General features: G+C 39.7%; 2 protein-coding genes across 2 annotated transcripts in view; one reads left to right on the top strand and one right to left on the bottom strand.

The window, feature by feature from the left end:
• Positions 1–2,561, bottom strand: part of LOC140948743 (gamma-butyrobetaine dioxygenase-like) — a 16,313-nt gene extending 13,752 nt beyond the window's left edge. Inside the window, exon 1 of the mRNA XM_073398008.1 lies at positions 1,989–2,561. Coding sequence (XP_073254109.1) covers positions 1,989–2,497 — 509 coding nt within the window. The 5' untranslated portion in view covers positions 2,498–2,561. The remainder of the gene's footprint in view (positions 1–1,988) is intronic.
• The window catches only part of LOC140948745 (uncharacterized), a 76,447-nt gene extending 62,137 nt beyond the window's left edge, over positions 1–14,310 (top strand). Inside the window, exons 23-24 of the mRNA XM_073398011.1 lie at positions 9,886–9,934; positions 11,448–14,310. Coding sequence (XP_073254112.1) covers positions 9,886–9,934; positions 11,448–11,597 — 199 coding nt within the window. The 3' untranslated portion in view covers positions 11,598–14,310. The remainder of the gene's footprint in view (positions 1–9,885; positions 9,935–11,447) is intronic.
• The last annotated feature ends 359 nt before the right edge of the window (positions 14,311–14,669 follow it).

Raw genomic sequence — 14,669 nt, 5'->3', positions numbered from 1 at the left:
GTCAAGTGTAATGATTCTGTTAGCTTTTCTTTCTTGTCTCCTTGTTTTCTTTTCTTTGTTAAGGACCAAATAGCTTCTTTTCAATTAATGCAAATCATTGGATTTTTGAACTAAGTGTTCCGTGTGTGTGTTTATTTCATTGCGTGATTGCGACCGAGTTTGATTATAGAATTTAGTACAACCGGTTCAGAGTTGTACTGCATGCAGTTGATAGTTTGAACGTTAAACATGAATTACGATCGAAAAAAATAAAGCAGTTCCGTATCATGCAGACATTTCCAAACGATATTTCTCGGTTTGCTACTTGAAAATCGTGTTTTACTTTGTGCATGAATTAAAGCGAAGGTCAAGGAGTAGTGACGTCACTGGACGGCATTAACGGCCGGTCGATTCAGACGTTACTGAGGGAGTAATAACGACTCGAAGTAATCGGATGAAATTCAGGCTAAGCAAAAAGTCCTTTGAGATAATTTCTTCAAGGCCAGAATTTCGTTGTAAATTTACCGGCTGGGTTTCCGGCGTCTTCCAATCGCTGCAGATGCACCACCGCATATTTTGCAATCTAGCCGACTGTTCTAGAGTGAAAACAAATCAGGAAATCCGGCATCACGATATTCACGATCAAAAAACTACACAGCTATTCAGGTCCAGGCATTTTGTTGAAAACCAATGAAACTAAGGTTGTTTAGCCGCAATAAAAAAGCTTAAGGCTTAAACAGAGGTAAAGGAAAATCATTTATGCATCTGTGATCAAATCCTCTCAGAAAACATTTGCCAAAAATTACAGTCAAACCAGGTCAAGCGTATTATTCAAAAGTTGAATCCGTTGCTAGTTGTAGATTTCAGATTGATCTCTGCATTCTTGTATGTGTAATAAGCCGTGAATTCACACGCGAGGCAGTTATGAAATTTCTACCAGCTCCACTTTCCTGAAATTGATGTAGCTTGATGCAAAAGTATTCACTGCTCATTACGCATGAAGAAATGCCGCTTTGAATTTGACATCAGTTACGGGAACGACTAACGGATTCATTTTTCAAATAATCAATTCACTGATAGAATCTTGGGGGGTACGCTTGACTTTGTTTGACTGTAAACCACAGGAACTAATTACTCAATATGCATGGAACAGACCAGCTTCACAACCTCTAAATGTAGCTAAAGGTGAGTCTCAAGGCAGCAAAAAATATATATATTGCTCAGTCAAATTGTAGAATACTCCATGCACTGTATTAATTACGCAAAAAAACATCTGTTGTTCAAGCTACTCTAAAGTCAGGATTCGAACACGATATTGTGCACTAATTCGCAGACGCTCTATATAGAAGGTTTAGAGCGTCTGCGACGCAGTCTATTAAACGGTTGCTATAGGCATATTTTTATCCCCTAAAAATTTTTCATCTGTTCGGATTTCCTAGCTGAAAGTCTAGTGATGCGGAAAGTATAGGGATCAAAACTTACCTTTTGGAATATTTCATCCAGAAAAAAGGCTCCCGAAAATTCTAGGTGACCTTTCTAGAGTAAAAATCCGTTAAAAATGGGCAATTATACCACTTTTTAGATGTTCGAAAATCCTAGGAGAGGCAAGCAAGCAAGAAATTGACAACAAATGTTCCGAAAATTCTAGATCTCAAATCGTCTTCCGAACAGATATTTTCCAAAAATTGTCGTTGGGAAGGGAAAACTGTAAATTGTTATGGTCACTCCATGAAAAACCGGCGTTTCAGAAAGTAAATTCCCATGGTGTGAGTGTAAAGTTGGAAGGTTTCCCCCGCTCGGCAAATTAACCAACGACGTGTCCAATTTTGATCGCGGTTTTCCGTCTTTATACTTGATGTGCATTTTAATGAAATTGGCAACATTTTGAAATTAATTTTACGTTAGTCCAATGTTTTCAGGTGCCCTGCAAATGAAACTACAATCGTTCACCGGGTTTGATTCGCATACTGAGGTAAAGTCATTTATTAACGGAAAAATAATTTACATACCCAAAATTTGTCGTCTTTGTATACCCCACTCTTGCGCATAGTTGATTGCATTCGCCTGGTTGTCGTGGTGTATTTTTCAATAGCGCAATTCCTACACTATGAAGCGAGTGCAACCATTCGTACAATGTAAAGTCGTCTTCAATGACGTCTTGAAAATTGTAGCTTGGGATCTTGCCCTGGAGTTTATTGGCGTTCCAAACTCTTACTCCCTCTCTCTGAAGGGACGATCGCTCCTTCGTCGTATTTGCCTGTTCAGTAGCCTGTCTAGAATGAAGCCACTGCGAGCTAAAGAGACTAACATGTTTGTCTGGCCAAGTGATGGAGATTTGTTCACCATTTTGTAAAACCTCGACTCTCTGGGGTTGAATGTGCATATCTAGCTTGTTAAACGTGTCGTACGTTCGCTGGACTGAAGATTCGTGGAAACACTCGGAACATTGGCAGTTGTCGCGGAGGAAAACGAAGGGAAACCGACCTACCGTGTCGTTGTTCCATGTCACATTCAGCATCCGAGATCCACCTGCCTGCTGGACATTCTGCACATTTAGTTCTCTGTCGTAGTTTCCTTTTAAGACAGAAAAATATGCCCTATTTAGCCCTTTGGTGACCATGGGCCGACATCTGGAAATGTTATGAGCCAATCGGAAAAACATTGAATCTTGCAGTAAATATTCTGAACCGGCACAGCAGTCGTTCTGAGACTTAATATATGCTACAGCAACGCTAAGGTTAATAGCGCTTTGTACTAATGACGTCACAAATTTCTGGTCCCTGTTGTCACTCAGACATTAAACCTGACCGGTGTAAGAGTTTAGTATGGGCAAGTCACCTTCGGCAACAAATTTTGGTCGTCTTTGAAGATGTTTATCGTTAAAGGAAACGAAATCCAGCTTGGTTTCGATAATAAATATCCTGAAAATAATCATCTCGTGCCAAGACAGCGTTAAACGTGGAAAAAACTGTACAGATGAGTGGTTTTATTTCTTATGCGGCGTCACAATGCTGTGTGTAAAAGTATGTTAAAATGTGTGGAGAGCAGGGCTTCATAGCTGTGCGTGAAACGGTTCATTTGGTTACATTTATAGGCAAAGGTTGCTCAAATTTTTTTTTTTTGGAGTGCTTATGTTACGCTACTTAGTACTACAGGATATAAAGTACTAAAGTATTCGTCGCAGATTCATATGGCCTACCTGGCCGCACAACAACAGAACAAACTTATACAATTTCCGGTTTGTGCTAATATTGGTGTGCTTTTCTCCTTAGATATTCTGTCACAGGCTTGCGAGAAGCACATCCAAACTCGATTTTCTCTTGAGCAATTTCGGTTTTGGAGTATTACACAACCAATAATGTTATGTCATGTTTCAGTGCATACCGGTTTTATGTAAACGGTTTTGTAGAGAGAAAACCGTCTACATAAAAACCCATAAAACGGCCATAAATCGGCCCGTGGACCACACAGGAGAGACGTAACACACATTTTAAGTAAGGTAAGCTGTTTTTTATTGAAATCCTTTCATTTTCGTAGGTTACAGAAACGATAGGTTTTTTTCCCATACAAATCCTTATATTTTGAATGTTACGTAACAATGCCGATGCTCATATTTCGAGCTTGGGCTACCTGTGCTGCTTCCTGTATTCAGATCGATTTCAGTGAAGCGAGGAATACTAGATGAGAGATTTCAACCGTTTTTCGCTTTGTAATTGCCGTTTTTGTCTGTTTTTGGCGAAGAACTGTGAAACGTGACATAACGTGATCCAGAAAGACCAGTTTCGCATTCAAGAGCCTCTTAGAAAAGGATCTTTTAAATATCCGGGCGGAAATTCCAAGCGATTTACAAACATAATGACTTCCGAAACTGCTCAAAGTAGCTCAACACTTTTAATTGAGGTTCAATTTTGTTAACTTCGTTGAGGTACTATGTAATAAAAAATTCATTCCAAAATTACCTGAAGTCAAGAAAATTAATTCGGGTAGCTGCAAGACAAATTCTGGCTCTTTGCCGTTGCTACTTCTTTAAATTCTTGTTGTCACGAAGGTTAAGGTAAAGTCTGTAACCCCGGGGGGGCACTTTAGGAATTTCTGGGTGGGGATGTGCCGCTGGGAGCCTGGAACCCTTAACCTATACCAGAGCTAGTTCAGCTGAATTTTGCTACCCTATACTAGAGTAAACTCCCCAAATCCCCCTATCCTAGAGTAGCCGTGTACCTAGTCTAGGTAAAATCTTCAACCAACTGATCAGTTTCCTGAAAATGATACCCTATTCTAGAGCCAAACGCTCTGATTTATATACCCTATCCTAGAGTTAACTGCTTGAAAACCATACCCTTCACAGCGGCACATACCTATATAGCCCATATGTGGCAGTACCCCCCCTGGGTCTGTAACAAACCGTCCAAAAGTAAACGGAGGCTTGTTTTAGTCGTGCCAATTCAAATTTTAACCTTGCAATAAAAACAATCAATCAATAGGTTCCTGCAAGTAAACTTCTGGCTTATTTTTTCCCCTCCAATTTGTCAACTTTAAATTTCCGTTGTCACGTGAGATGCGCGGTAACTGGGCTGACTAGGCTTGCGGCACGAAACTTGCCTAGTGATTATCTGAAAAATATTCAGAGAAATTGCATTTGCGTGCGCCGGTTATGGCGTGCTCGAAATTCCCGAGGCAGTGTGTAAGTAAACAAACCCCATCAACGACCAGAAAGAGAATGTTACGTTCGGGGGTTACGTTTTGTAGGTAATGTTTGCTGCTTAAACGAGGAACGGGGAGCGTGGAACGGGGAAGGAATAAATGAAAATGGAAAAAAACAGGGAATGAAATAACTGATGGAGCTCGGGTTCAACTATGGTTCTGTTCCCATCACCAAACGAGCAAATTCATACAAAGGGTACCCCTCCCGCTGCCGTATGTGTTTGTATGGCGACTTTGTACAGTAAAAACGCACGAGTAAGAACCTACATTTTCCAGGGTTAGCCTAAACAGGTTCTTACATAAATGGTGGTTAACATAAATTTGGGCTATCTACAATCATCGTCAAAAGTGTTGGGAAGGTTGCCTTTTTTACCTCTTCTTTTTCTTCCTCCCCCCACCCCTGGCCCAATGTTGATCAAAACGTTAATGTTTGTGCGCGCAATTGTTCTGTTATATCCCAACATTGAATAGGGGGGACGGGGGATATTTAGCAAAAGAGAAAACTCTGTTTTTTCAGGATTAAAATGGACTACTGTTAAGTTGTACAACCTTCCCAACTAATTTTGTCTGTGATTGTCTGAAAATTCTGGGTGTGGCAGTAAAAGGTCAAAAATCGACGACTTTTTGTCAGTAGAAACGTCTTCAAAAAACACTCGTAAACAGTACTCTGTTCAAAAAAGATATTTGCCGTACCTTGTTAAGACAATTTTTGGCGCAGACGCCTGTTTATATTCGGCATGTTTTGCAACCCGGTAAGTACAACTATTGCTCTTTCCGGGGCACAGGAAGAGCCAAAATACAAATGCAAGATTATTTTCGGTGAAAGCTATTGACTATAGCATAGGCTGATATGTTTTAAATGTTAAAGCAAGATATAGTGCGTTCACCAGTTCCCCAAGAACTCATTCGGATCGCTACATTGCAGCTGACATATTCCTTAGCAGCTCCCCATTCTTTACAACATTCAGCACATGTCCATTTGCCACGCGAGCAAACTATGAGGCTGAGTGGAAATTTGCTGAATTCTAGAGGCTACTTTCTCTGGCTGAATAACTCTAGTTAAGCCCTTGTGGCACCGCTTTTCGAAACTGGTTTCAGAAAACGAGAACAAAGTACGCTCTTGATTTAGATTAAGGCGTCTATTGTCTTCGTTAACCTAATTAAAAAGGATAACACACGCAAAGTCATCACAAACCACATTACTCCATTTTCGTAGCCGAAAATAATTCCTTTATAGTAGCGCTAACGACAAAATAGCCTAATTGACTTGTTCGGGGCTTTGCAAGGACTTAACCAAACGAATTTTAATAGACATTTTAGCTTAATTCTAAGTAAAATACGACATTACTCCATGGGTAGCGTTAAAATTAAACTAACTTTGCTAATTGACCTTTATAGGGCACTGTTTAAATGGAGTAATGTTGGGAAACAGTTGCTAAATTTATCCCCGTAGATAAATGCGACAAAACCTGTCCATATTCTTACATGGTTTACATGTTTTTGCCCTTTTCTTGTTTGAAAGTTGGTTCATTGAGCATATATTTCGCATTTTCTTATGGAGTAATGTGGTGGAGGAATGTGGAAACCCATGTTGTTTACTGTTCTCAAATTATCTGAATGATTGACAGGCGACGGTAGCACAGCAATTTCTATATGAACTCTGAACATGGCTGAATAAACTCTTTTATAGAGGTTCCGTATTACCTTCAGGCCTTACGAAAATAAAGTCTAGAAGATTTTAATTCAGCACTTATCTCACTCCTCCCTCGCAACTACAAACATCATGTTTTTCTAGGATAGTTTAACACCGCCGGAATGAAAAAAAACAACTTTATTGTGGCAGCCTTTATGCCATTTCTATTTGTAACATCTTTCAAAACATTTGGCTGATAGGAAACAGCAAAAGTTAACCAGGAATAATACCGCTGATGAAAAAGATGCATGTATACATGACAACGACTGCAATCGTATAGTATTTTTTTACTTAAAAATACCCTCATGACTTTTCGCTAAATCTGGTGAAACAGACAACCTGTGGCCATTCCTTCTACATAGTCCACGCGAAGGAAACGTCCTCTTGCTTCATGAGGAAAATTAAAGACCTTAAATGTTTTCTTCTGGCGTTCTTAGAAGAAAGCGATTTCACCCAGTGGATTTTGTGGTCACGCTATGAAATGTCACGCGCGTCAGATGCAAAATTCTCCTACATGTATTTATGATTTTACCGATCAGCACCCCTAAATTTGCATATGTAACGGTTTCTTATATTTTAATATGACCATAATAGAGATCTATTCTCACATGAATTTTAATTTCTTGAGTCAAAACAACTTTATATACATGATTGTGCTGTAAAACACAATATTATAAACATTTTCTCAATGACCTTAACCAAACAACATTTATATATGTACTAACTTGCCTTTTGCAATTGCAATTAGTAAATATTTTTAGATGATTTTTGAAAATAAGAACCTTTCACCAAATTTTAGGCTAAAGAGGTTCTTATATAGAGGGGGTCTAAATTGCAAATTTTAGCCTAACAGGTTCTTAAATCTTAGGTTCTTACTCGTGGGTTTTTACTGTACTTGCAAACCGGTCAAAGTGTGTAATTCTGCGTACCCTACTCTTCTGGGTTAGATTTCCCAGGTTCAAGTGACTTTTCTTGCGTCACGGAGAAACAAACAGGTTTTTTTTATGTGGTCTTGAGTAGATTCTTTGTAATTGGGTTTAAGTATTTGTCAAGAAAACATGGCGAAGTCTTTTTGGACTTAAAAGCGATCTTTATCTCAACTACTGACCAATCTAATTTCACCTAGAGATTGCGTGTTTGTGATTACCATATACCAACACGAAAATGAATTAAATGCGAGTAATACGTCATAAGTTTGAGTGAATAGAGAGTAGAATGTAGTACTATAAATAGGACTGTTGTTCACAGTGACCAACCTTCACTTGCATTAATTCATACTATTTCGCTTGCTGATTAGTTTTGCTTCCTTGGGCATATAGTTAAATCGTTGCGAGTTCGTTTTACCGAATTTCTAGAACAAGCCTAAGAAATTCCTTGTCATTACCTCCTACGAGACGAGACTGGTGGTTTCACAGCTGACTAGTTTTGCTGACTAGTCTCGTGTTAACCTCTTGAAAGTATTCCACATTCTATATGATGCCCCCGGGGGGTGTACTACCTTATAGGAGGCTAATGTGGATGTGCCGCTGGATTCGGTCGCATTTTCACGATTGGACTGACTATAATGGGGTCGCACGTTTTCTGATATTTGGGGTAAGACAGTTTTCCATATTTACGGTTAGCAACGTACCAGAATGTTTGTACTGTAGGTGAAAAGTAAGTGTTCTTCATTCAACACGAGAAGATACATAAATAGAAAGTGACTAGGTACCGCGAAAATTACACGTTTGCCCAAAAGTGACAAAGATGGGGTCTATAATTGGCCACAGAATAGACTATAATGGGGCAGGGGCTCTGAGAGGCCAGCAACACATACCCAGCAAAATTTCTTGCTTGCCTGCCCCTCCTAGGATTTTCGAACATCTAAAAAATGGTTTAATGGCCCATTTTTAAGGGATTTTTACCCGAAAAGGCCACTTTTCGGAGGCCTTTTTTTCTGGCTGAAATTTCCGAATAGGTAAGTTTTGATCCCTATACTTTTCGGATCACTAGACTTTCAGCTAGGAAGTTCGAACAGATGAAAAATTATTAAGCGATAAAAATATGCCTATATCTACCGTTTAAATACTAAAATACGTTCAACAATGTTATGTTTAAGTGGTTTTAAACTATATTCTCGTTGGGTGCCCCTGACAAATGTTGCAGCTTTCGTTTTGTTCACAAAGCTGAAACTTGCTGAACGGAATAGAGGCCAAAAACGTCTTTAACATTCCATTGCTCAACAAGAGCAGCAACGTTTGTCGATCAGCGTATTACTGGCGCTTGCAGATCGAGTGGCTTGAATTTTGCGGTTCTAATTTTTGCCAAATTTGCGGCTATTTTTACGATCCGCTCTACGTAAACAGATATAACCCACAAGAAAAACTAGTCTTTTCCCGTTTCAAAACCAGTCTTTGTCTGTTTTAACAAAGGAAATGCACTTGAAATGCAAATTCATGTGGTTTGCTTATAACTGATAAACTTCAATGCCGAAACAAGACAACAGAATGAAAGCATTCGTGAAACCTCAAGGTGGATATTCGAGTTCGAGTTAGACTACAAGTTCTAGTTCGAGCACGGGTTGGAGATCGAGTGATCTCTTTTTTGTGTTTTTTGTTCTGTTCTTTTTAAATGTAATGGTATTCAAATTTCTTTCGTCCATCGTTGTTTTGATAGATTATTACACAACAATCGTCGAGGATTGTTTGAGGGTGGGAATGGGGGTTGCGGGCGAGGGTGGGGGGGGGAGTTGGGTTGTGCGTCATTCACAAACAAGAAATAAATCCTGCACGTCGCGAGCAAAAGTCGCTGTTGTATGACAAATTTGGCAGGCCTTCTCCTGGGATGGGGCGACTGTACACAAGCTAATTATTTGGCTCGTGTTTCGCCGACAAATTGAGCGAACTTTATAGTGATATAAATTGTAAAAACAAGAAAAAATTGGAACTGATCTCCTCAGTTCAACAAACCTACAGTCCATCACGTAGTTCTTGCAATTTGGCGGCAGAGGTAATACATTTAACATTCCATTTAGCTTTTTGGTTGTTATTGTATCTGTGTAGAAGAGTAACTGTAATATTTTGCTCTTTTTTCCCTTAAGCGCTTCATGAATTGCTCTAAGCCTCGTAAACAAGCCATTTCGTTTGAAATAAGGAATCTGTTTCTTCCGAAGCAGGTGTTCTAGCACGCATTTCCAAATGTACAATCAAATAACCCGTCAAAGATTGCGGTTTTGCTTTTAATATCTACCTGTAAAATATGCTTTTGTTTGTTATTGATTCATTTTTGTAATGATGATGATGATGATGATGATGTTTGTTACAGTGCCGGATCCAGACTGTTAGATAAGGGGGAGGCGGTCATCCAGACCCTTATATAAGGGGAGGGGGGGCTGGTCTCCAAAAAAAAATTTTTTTTTCGGCTCTTCGGGCCTCAGTTTGGTCTAAAAATGGAGGGGGGTGGAGCCTCCCAGGCCCCCCCCCCCTGGATCCGCAACTGTGTTAACTCGGAATCGTATCTTGTTGATGTTATAGTTACACCCCTGGACTGAAAGAGGTGAAAAGATTCTTGGTGGAAGATCAGGTAAATCTCTCCCTCCATTTTCCCTCAGCGTTCTGGTGTTCTCATTTTTGTTTCGTGTCTACTGCACAGTTTGTTTCGTTGCCAGTTATAAATGAATCTTCTCCTGGAAATAGCTACACCTTTTTCCTTAACACCTTTCTTACAACCTTCGTAACTTCAGTGTAAAAACGTTTTATCAGAATCCTTAAGGGCTCATTTAGGAGTTTTTATAATGAGTTCTTATAGATTGTAGCTGCTAACGTCCACCCTTCCTCTCTGTAACACATCTTGTAGTAAACTTCATAAGCCGATTTTAGTCGAGAGAGTGCTCTGTTGAACTAGTCTGGAACAGTTTTTGACTGAGAAGCGGTGTATTACCCAAGCTTCACTTTTACCCAGAGTGACCAATATCAATTTTCTCCCATCAGGAAACGTTATGCGAATTGATAAAATGAGGTGCAAAGGAAACGTGCTTTGTTATGTCATCAGATTCTCTCAACTAACTCTTTAAGGCTATGTATAGCCTGAGAAAACAGCCGACATTTCGCCACCACCGGTTTCCCTGCGAAATGACGATAGATACAAATTCTCCACACTAGTCTCCATACATTGCCTAGCCTGAGAAAACAGCCGACATTTCGCGAAGCCACCAATGGTTTCCCCGCGAAATGACGTCTGAGGAACGACGGCAGAAAGTCCACACTGATGACGCGTCACTACCCAGATCTGGGTAGTGCTTCTGATTGGCTTAAAACTTGGTTCATCCAATCAAAGCACTTCCCAGATCTAGGCAGTGACACGTCATCAGTATGGAATTTCTGCAAACGCTCCTCAGACGTCATTTCGTGGGGAAAACAGTGGTGGCGTTGCGAAATGTCGGCTGTTTTCTCAGGCTAGGCAATGTATGGAGACTAGTGTGGAGAATTTGTATCTGGATATTTGGACTTAAAGGGTTAAGTGGGTTTGGGCCCAGCAGTAGCCATAATATTGTGGCAAACAACCCAAGTGTCTCCCTCCTCCACCCAAAGTTTGCACTCACTTCTCACTAAGGGAAAAATGTTGGGTTAGGGGAGGGGTGGTTGGGGAGTTTCCTAGAATCTTATAGTGATCCCCTTACCCTTCCCCTGGATCCGCCGTTGCTTTTGTGAGTAAGCGAAAACTTTGGGGAAACGAAAATTGTCTGTAAATGTTGATGTGGCTTACGTTTGATCGTAGTTATTAGAGGAGACTGGTTATGAAAAGCGGCAAACATCAATGATAAAAACAACAGTGCTGCAGTTTATGTTGGAAGCACCCTGAAAGTGCACAATCCTTTGTTTTCTGTTGGCAAATTGTTACGGAATAAATTAATGCAACGTTTTTATTGGTCAATACAATCAAAATGATAGGAATTCTTTTGAACGTTGTGCACTTTCAGGTCCACAAAAACATATAACAAAGGAGTCTGACGGGTTTTATAACCATTCCACTCAATTAACTATGATTTGATGTATTTTCTGCTTGGTTTTTATTCTGAATTATTCTATTTTACCAGGGAATGGGTATATATCTGTTTGGCGAATTGATCATTTCCCAGCAACCAAAACAACGTGCTCTTGTGGACGAAGTACTAGAAGAGATTGGTGGCGAGATGGATAGATGTACATACCAAACAGTCAAGGATATGCTGGAGGGAAATGACTAGGCGAGGATGAACAAACACAGCAACTAATGTTATCTGAGAACGCTCGAAGTTAGAGCAGAAAAATTGCCTTCAAAAATTTTGCAAGTTGTGAAAATAGACAGCATGGAGGAAAATATCGCACTTTTTTCTGCAGTTGGGTTTAGCCTTTAAGCTCAACTTAAAATTAAGCAGATATGTCTTTGTTATCTGGGATTGAGGGGTTAAATGATGGTCAGTGCTATCAGAAATGTAGGGTACCAAACTACACTTTGCTCAAAGTAAATGATGGTTTTCTGACACCCCTTCCAAACACTTTTAAGGTCTGCTAGTATACTTTTGTATTGAGTCTTGAAGAACTGCTGAGGGACTGACAATTTTGGTCCGTACCTACCTATGTAAGCTGCCTTGTGCACAATGAAGCTGTTTGTCATGTTCAAGGTGATCTTCTACTCAATACAAGACATCAAAAGCCATTGTTTCACATGCTTAGTAGTTCTAAAAACGGTGATTTTTCGAAAACAAAGGTGTTGATGAAGATGTTTGGAGGGTTACATAATCATTATACAATTTACTTTATTAATATTTTCATTTCAAAAGAGTAGTTATACTAGTTAGGAGCCGTTCTAAGGGAACCTACCATGTTGTTCCAACTGCATCCAAAATTGTTGGATGCAACATAATGGTGGATCTGTCCAGACCGCTTCTTGAGCGATGTTGGATACATGCGTTATGGACAAAACGTGAGGTTAACATGAATGGATATTCAGACTCACTAAAAGAACGACGCCCAATATTGGGCATCTTGGCCTTACAAGTTTGGTCGGTAAAGGATTCATCATATGTCAAAACAATGTCTTTTAATATGGGAGAAAGCAGGAAATCACCAGTTGATAATATCGACCGTTTTTACCCGGGGATAGCCAGCAGCTAGAACACTGGATTCGATTAATCTTGCCCCGCTTCCTTCTGATATGTTGAAAACTAACGAGGATATAGCTCTGTAAATTAAATCGCGCAATTTTACAAACGTTTTCTGACGAGGAGCAAGTTCGTGCCTACCACCGTACAAACGTCTGTAAAATTTCGCGAGTTTTGGGAGTTTTGCCTTAGCTCTCTTTGGACGTTTCGCCAGTTACGCTATTCCAAGGCATTCTTTCTAGCGGTGTCGATGGTTATTCGCTTCTCTTTTTCAAAAGTTGGAAAAAACCGTGGATCAAAATTCATACTTGGCTCCAAGTATTAAGCAGAAGTAATGAAGTAACAATCACTGAAACTGAATGCGATTTCTTATGTTATATTCCCCTTAGCCTCGGTCCCAAGTATATGTCTTGATAATTCGAAAATCGTCTATTACTATGCATTAAAGTATTCTGTATACAACTCCTTTTTGGCACATTCATACATCACAAAATTTGATTGTTCTTAACCAGCCCCAAGTTATGAACTGCAACTTGTTTTTTCTACCCCCTGCGTCTGACATTCAGAGAGCTCCTAAGACGAGAAAGACTACGAGTTTTTCCTATTACTGAGTTGTGCTCGCGAGTGAACCAGCGTGGTTTTGGCGGGAAAACGTGATAGCCGTCGTCATTCTACTACGAGTTTTACCGAGAATGCCGTAGTGGTGGAAACAACTTATCAAATGTACGAAGTTTTATCGTTTTGCAATCGGGAGAGGGCTTAACCTCCTCTAATAAAGGTAAAAATGCCAACGTTTCATGTGAAAATAAGTACAGTGAAGCATTCCGGGGTATTTATTTTTTAAAAATACGCGAAAAATCTGGAAATCAAATTTCGTACTCGTAGTCGTTCTCTTCCTCAAATCTAAGGTCTATATTATTAAATCAGAACCTATCTGAAGGTTTGGTATGCAATTCACTCTGACGTACTTTAGTTGCCTAGTTAGATTTTTCGAGATTTTGTACTTCAGGTAGCTGTTAATCAGTTTTTTTTCAATAACTATGTGGCAAAGCAACTACATGGGATGGCCGTGGTTGTAGTTTGTACATGTTGTTGGGTTATTTATTTTTAAGTTTGCCAACTACTGAAACAAAATAGCGATTTCTTTAATGAGCCATTATCGAGTGACTCTGTCAGTAATCTCTTTACGTTCTGCAGCTAAAATGCCCATTCGACATGCAAAATAGGTAACAGTGGCTCTCGCATCAAACGCTTTTCAAAGTAGGGAACAGTCGCTCTCGCATGAACGCTTTTAAGCCTCCCCCCTGCGCTTGTGTGTCTTCTAAAATACTCCTAAAATCTAGATTGTTTTGTCACGTTTTGTTATACACCATGACCGACTAACGGTGTCAAAGATATTTTTTCTCTCTGCTTATCTGTTCGATTCGCCTCATGTCAGTTTATCCAGAGGCCTTGGATTCTGGATCCCACGCCGTGGATTCCCGATTCCAGGTGCTGGATTCCAGTCTTTTACAGTGGAACTTGGATTCTGGATTCCAATTGTTAGTAGGCTGTATTTCACAAGTGAACATTATCCAATTTCGGATTCCGCAGGTAAACATTTGCCGGATTCCCTTGCATGGCGCGATTCGATGCAGTTGCAAGCCTGTGTGTACTTCTAAATCAAGTCAGAAAATCGTCACTACAAAATTGTAATAGAATAGAATAGAAGATATTATTGGATATCGTTGTACACCTAGTATTTAAAAGGATGAAGCTAAAAGGAGAATTTTTTGCTGTATAATAAATATGTGAAAAATTTACCACCAGGATAGCAATAAATTGGGTATTTAAACTGCTGGAGTTTGGTCCATTTCGTCCCTTAAAGTTGTTGTTAATAGTTTCAGAATATTGCTTGATAAATCGGGTTTTTATGTTTCGTTAAATCTTTCTTGCCATCTTATTTTTTCCAGCGCTACTATAATGAGTAGGTTACAACAAGAGAGAATGGCTCATTCTCTCTTGGTTACAATTGTTGCTTAATTACTCCGTAATTTACGTAAGCAATATACCGAAAAAGAATTTTACAATCTGAGTGCACTACAGCACTACTAAAGTGCTTTCGTTTTAGTTGTCACCCCGGGGGGGTACTCCCATACATTACCTATACGGGTATGTGCCGCCCTAAGGGGTTGT

This window comes from Porites lutea, chromosome 9 (genome assembly GCF_958299795.1).
Source record: "Porites lutea chromosome 9, jaPorLute2.1, whole genome shotgun sequence".
Taxonomy (NCBI): Eukaryota; Metazoa; Cnidaria; class Anthozoa; order Scleractinia; family Poritidae; genus Porites; species Porites lutea.
Note: the sequence above shows the minus strand (reverse complement) of the source record. Positions and strands in the feature narration are given on the sequence as shown.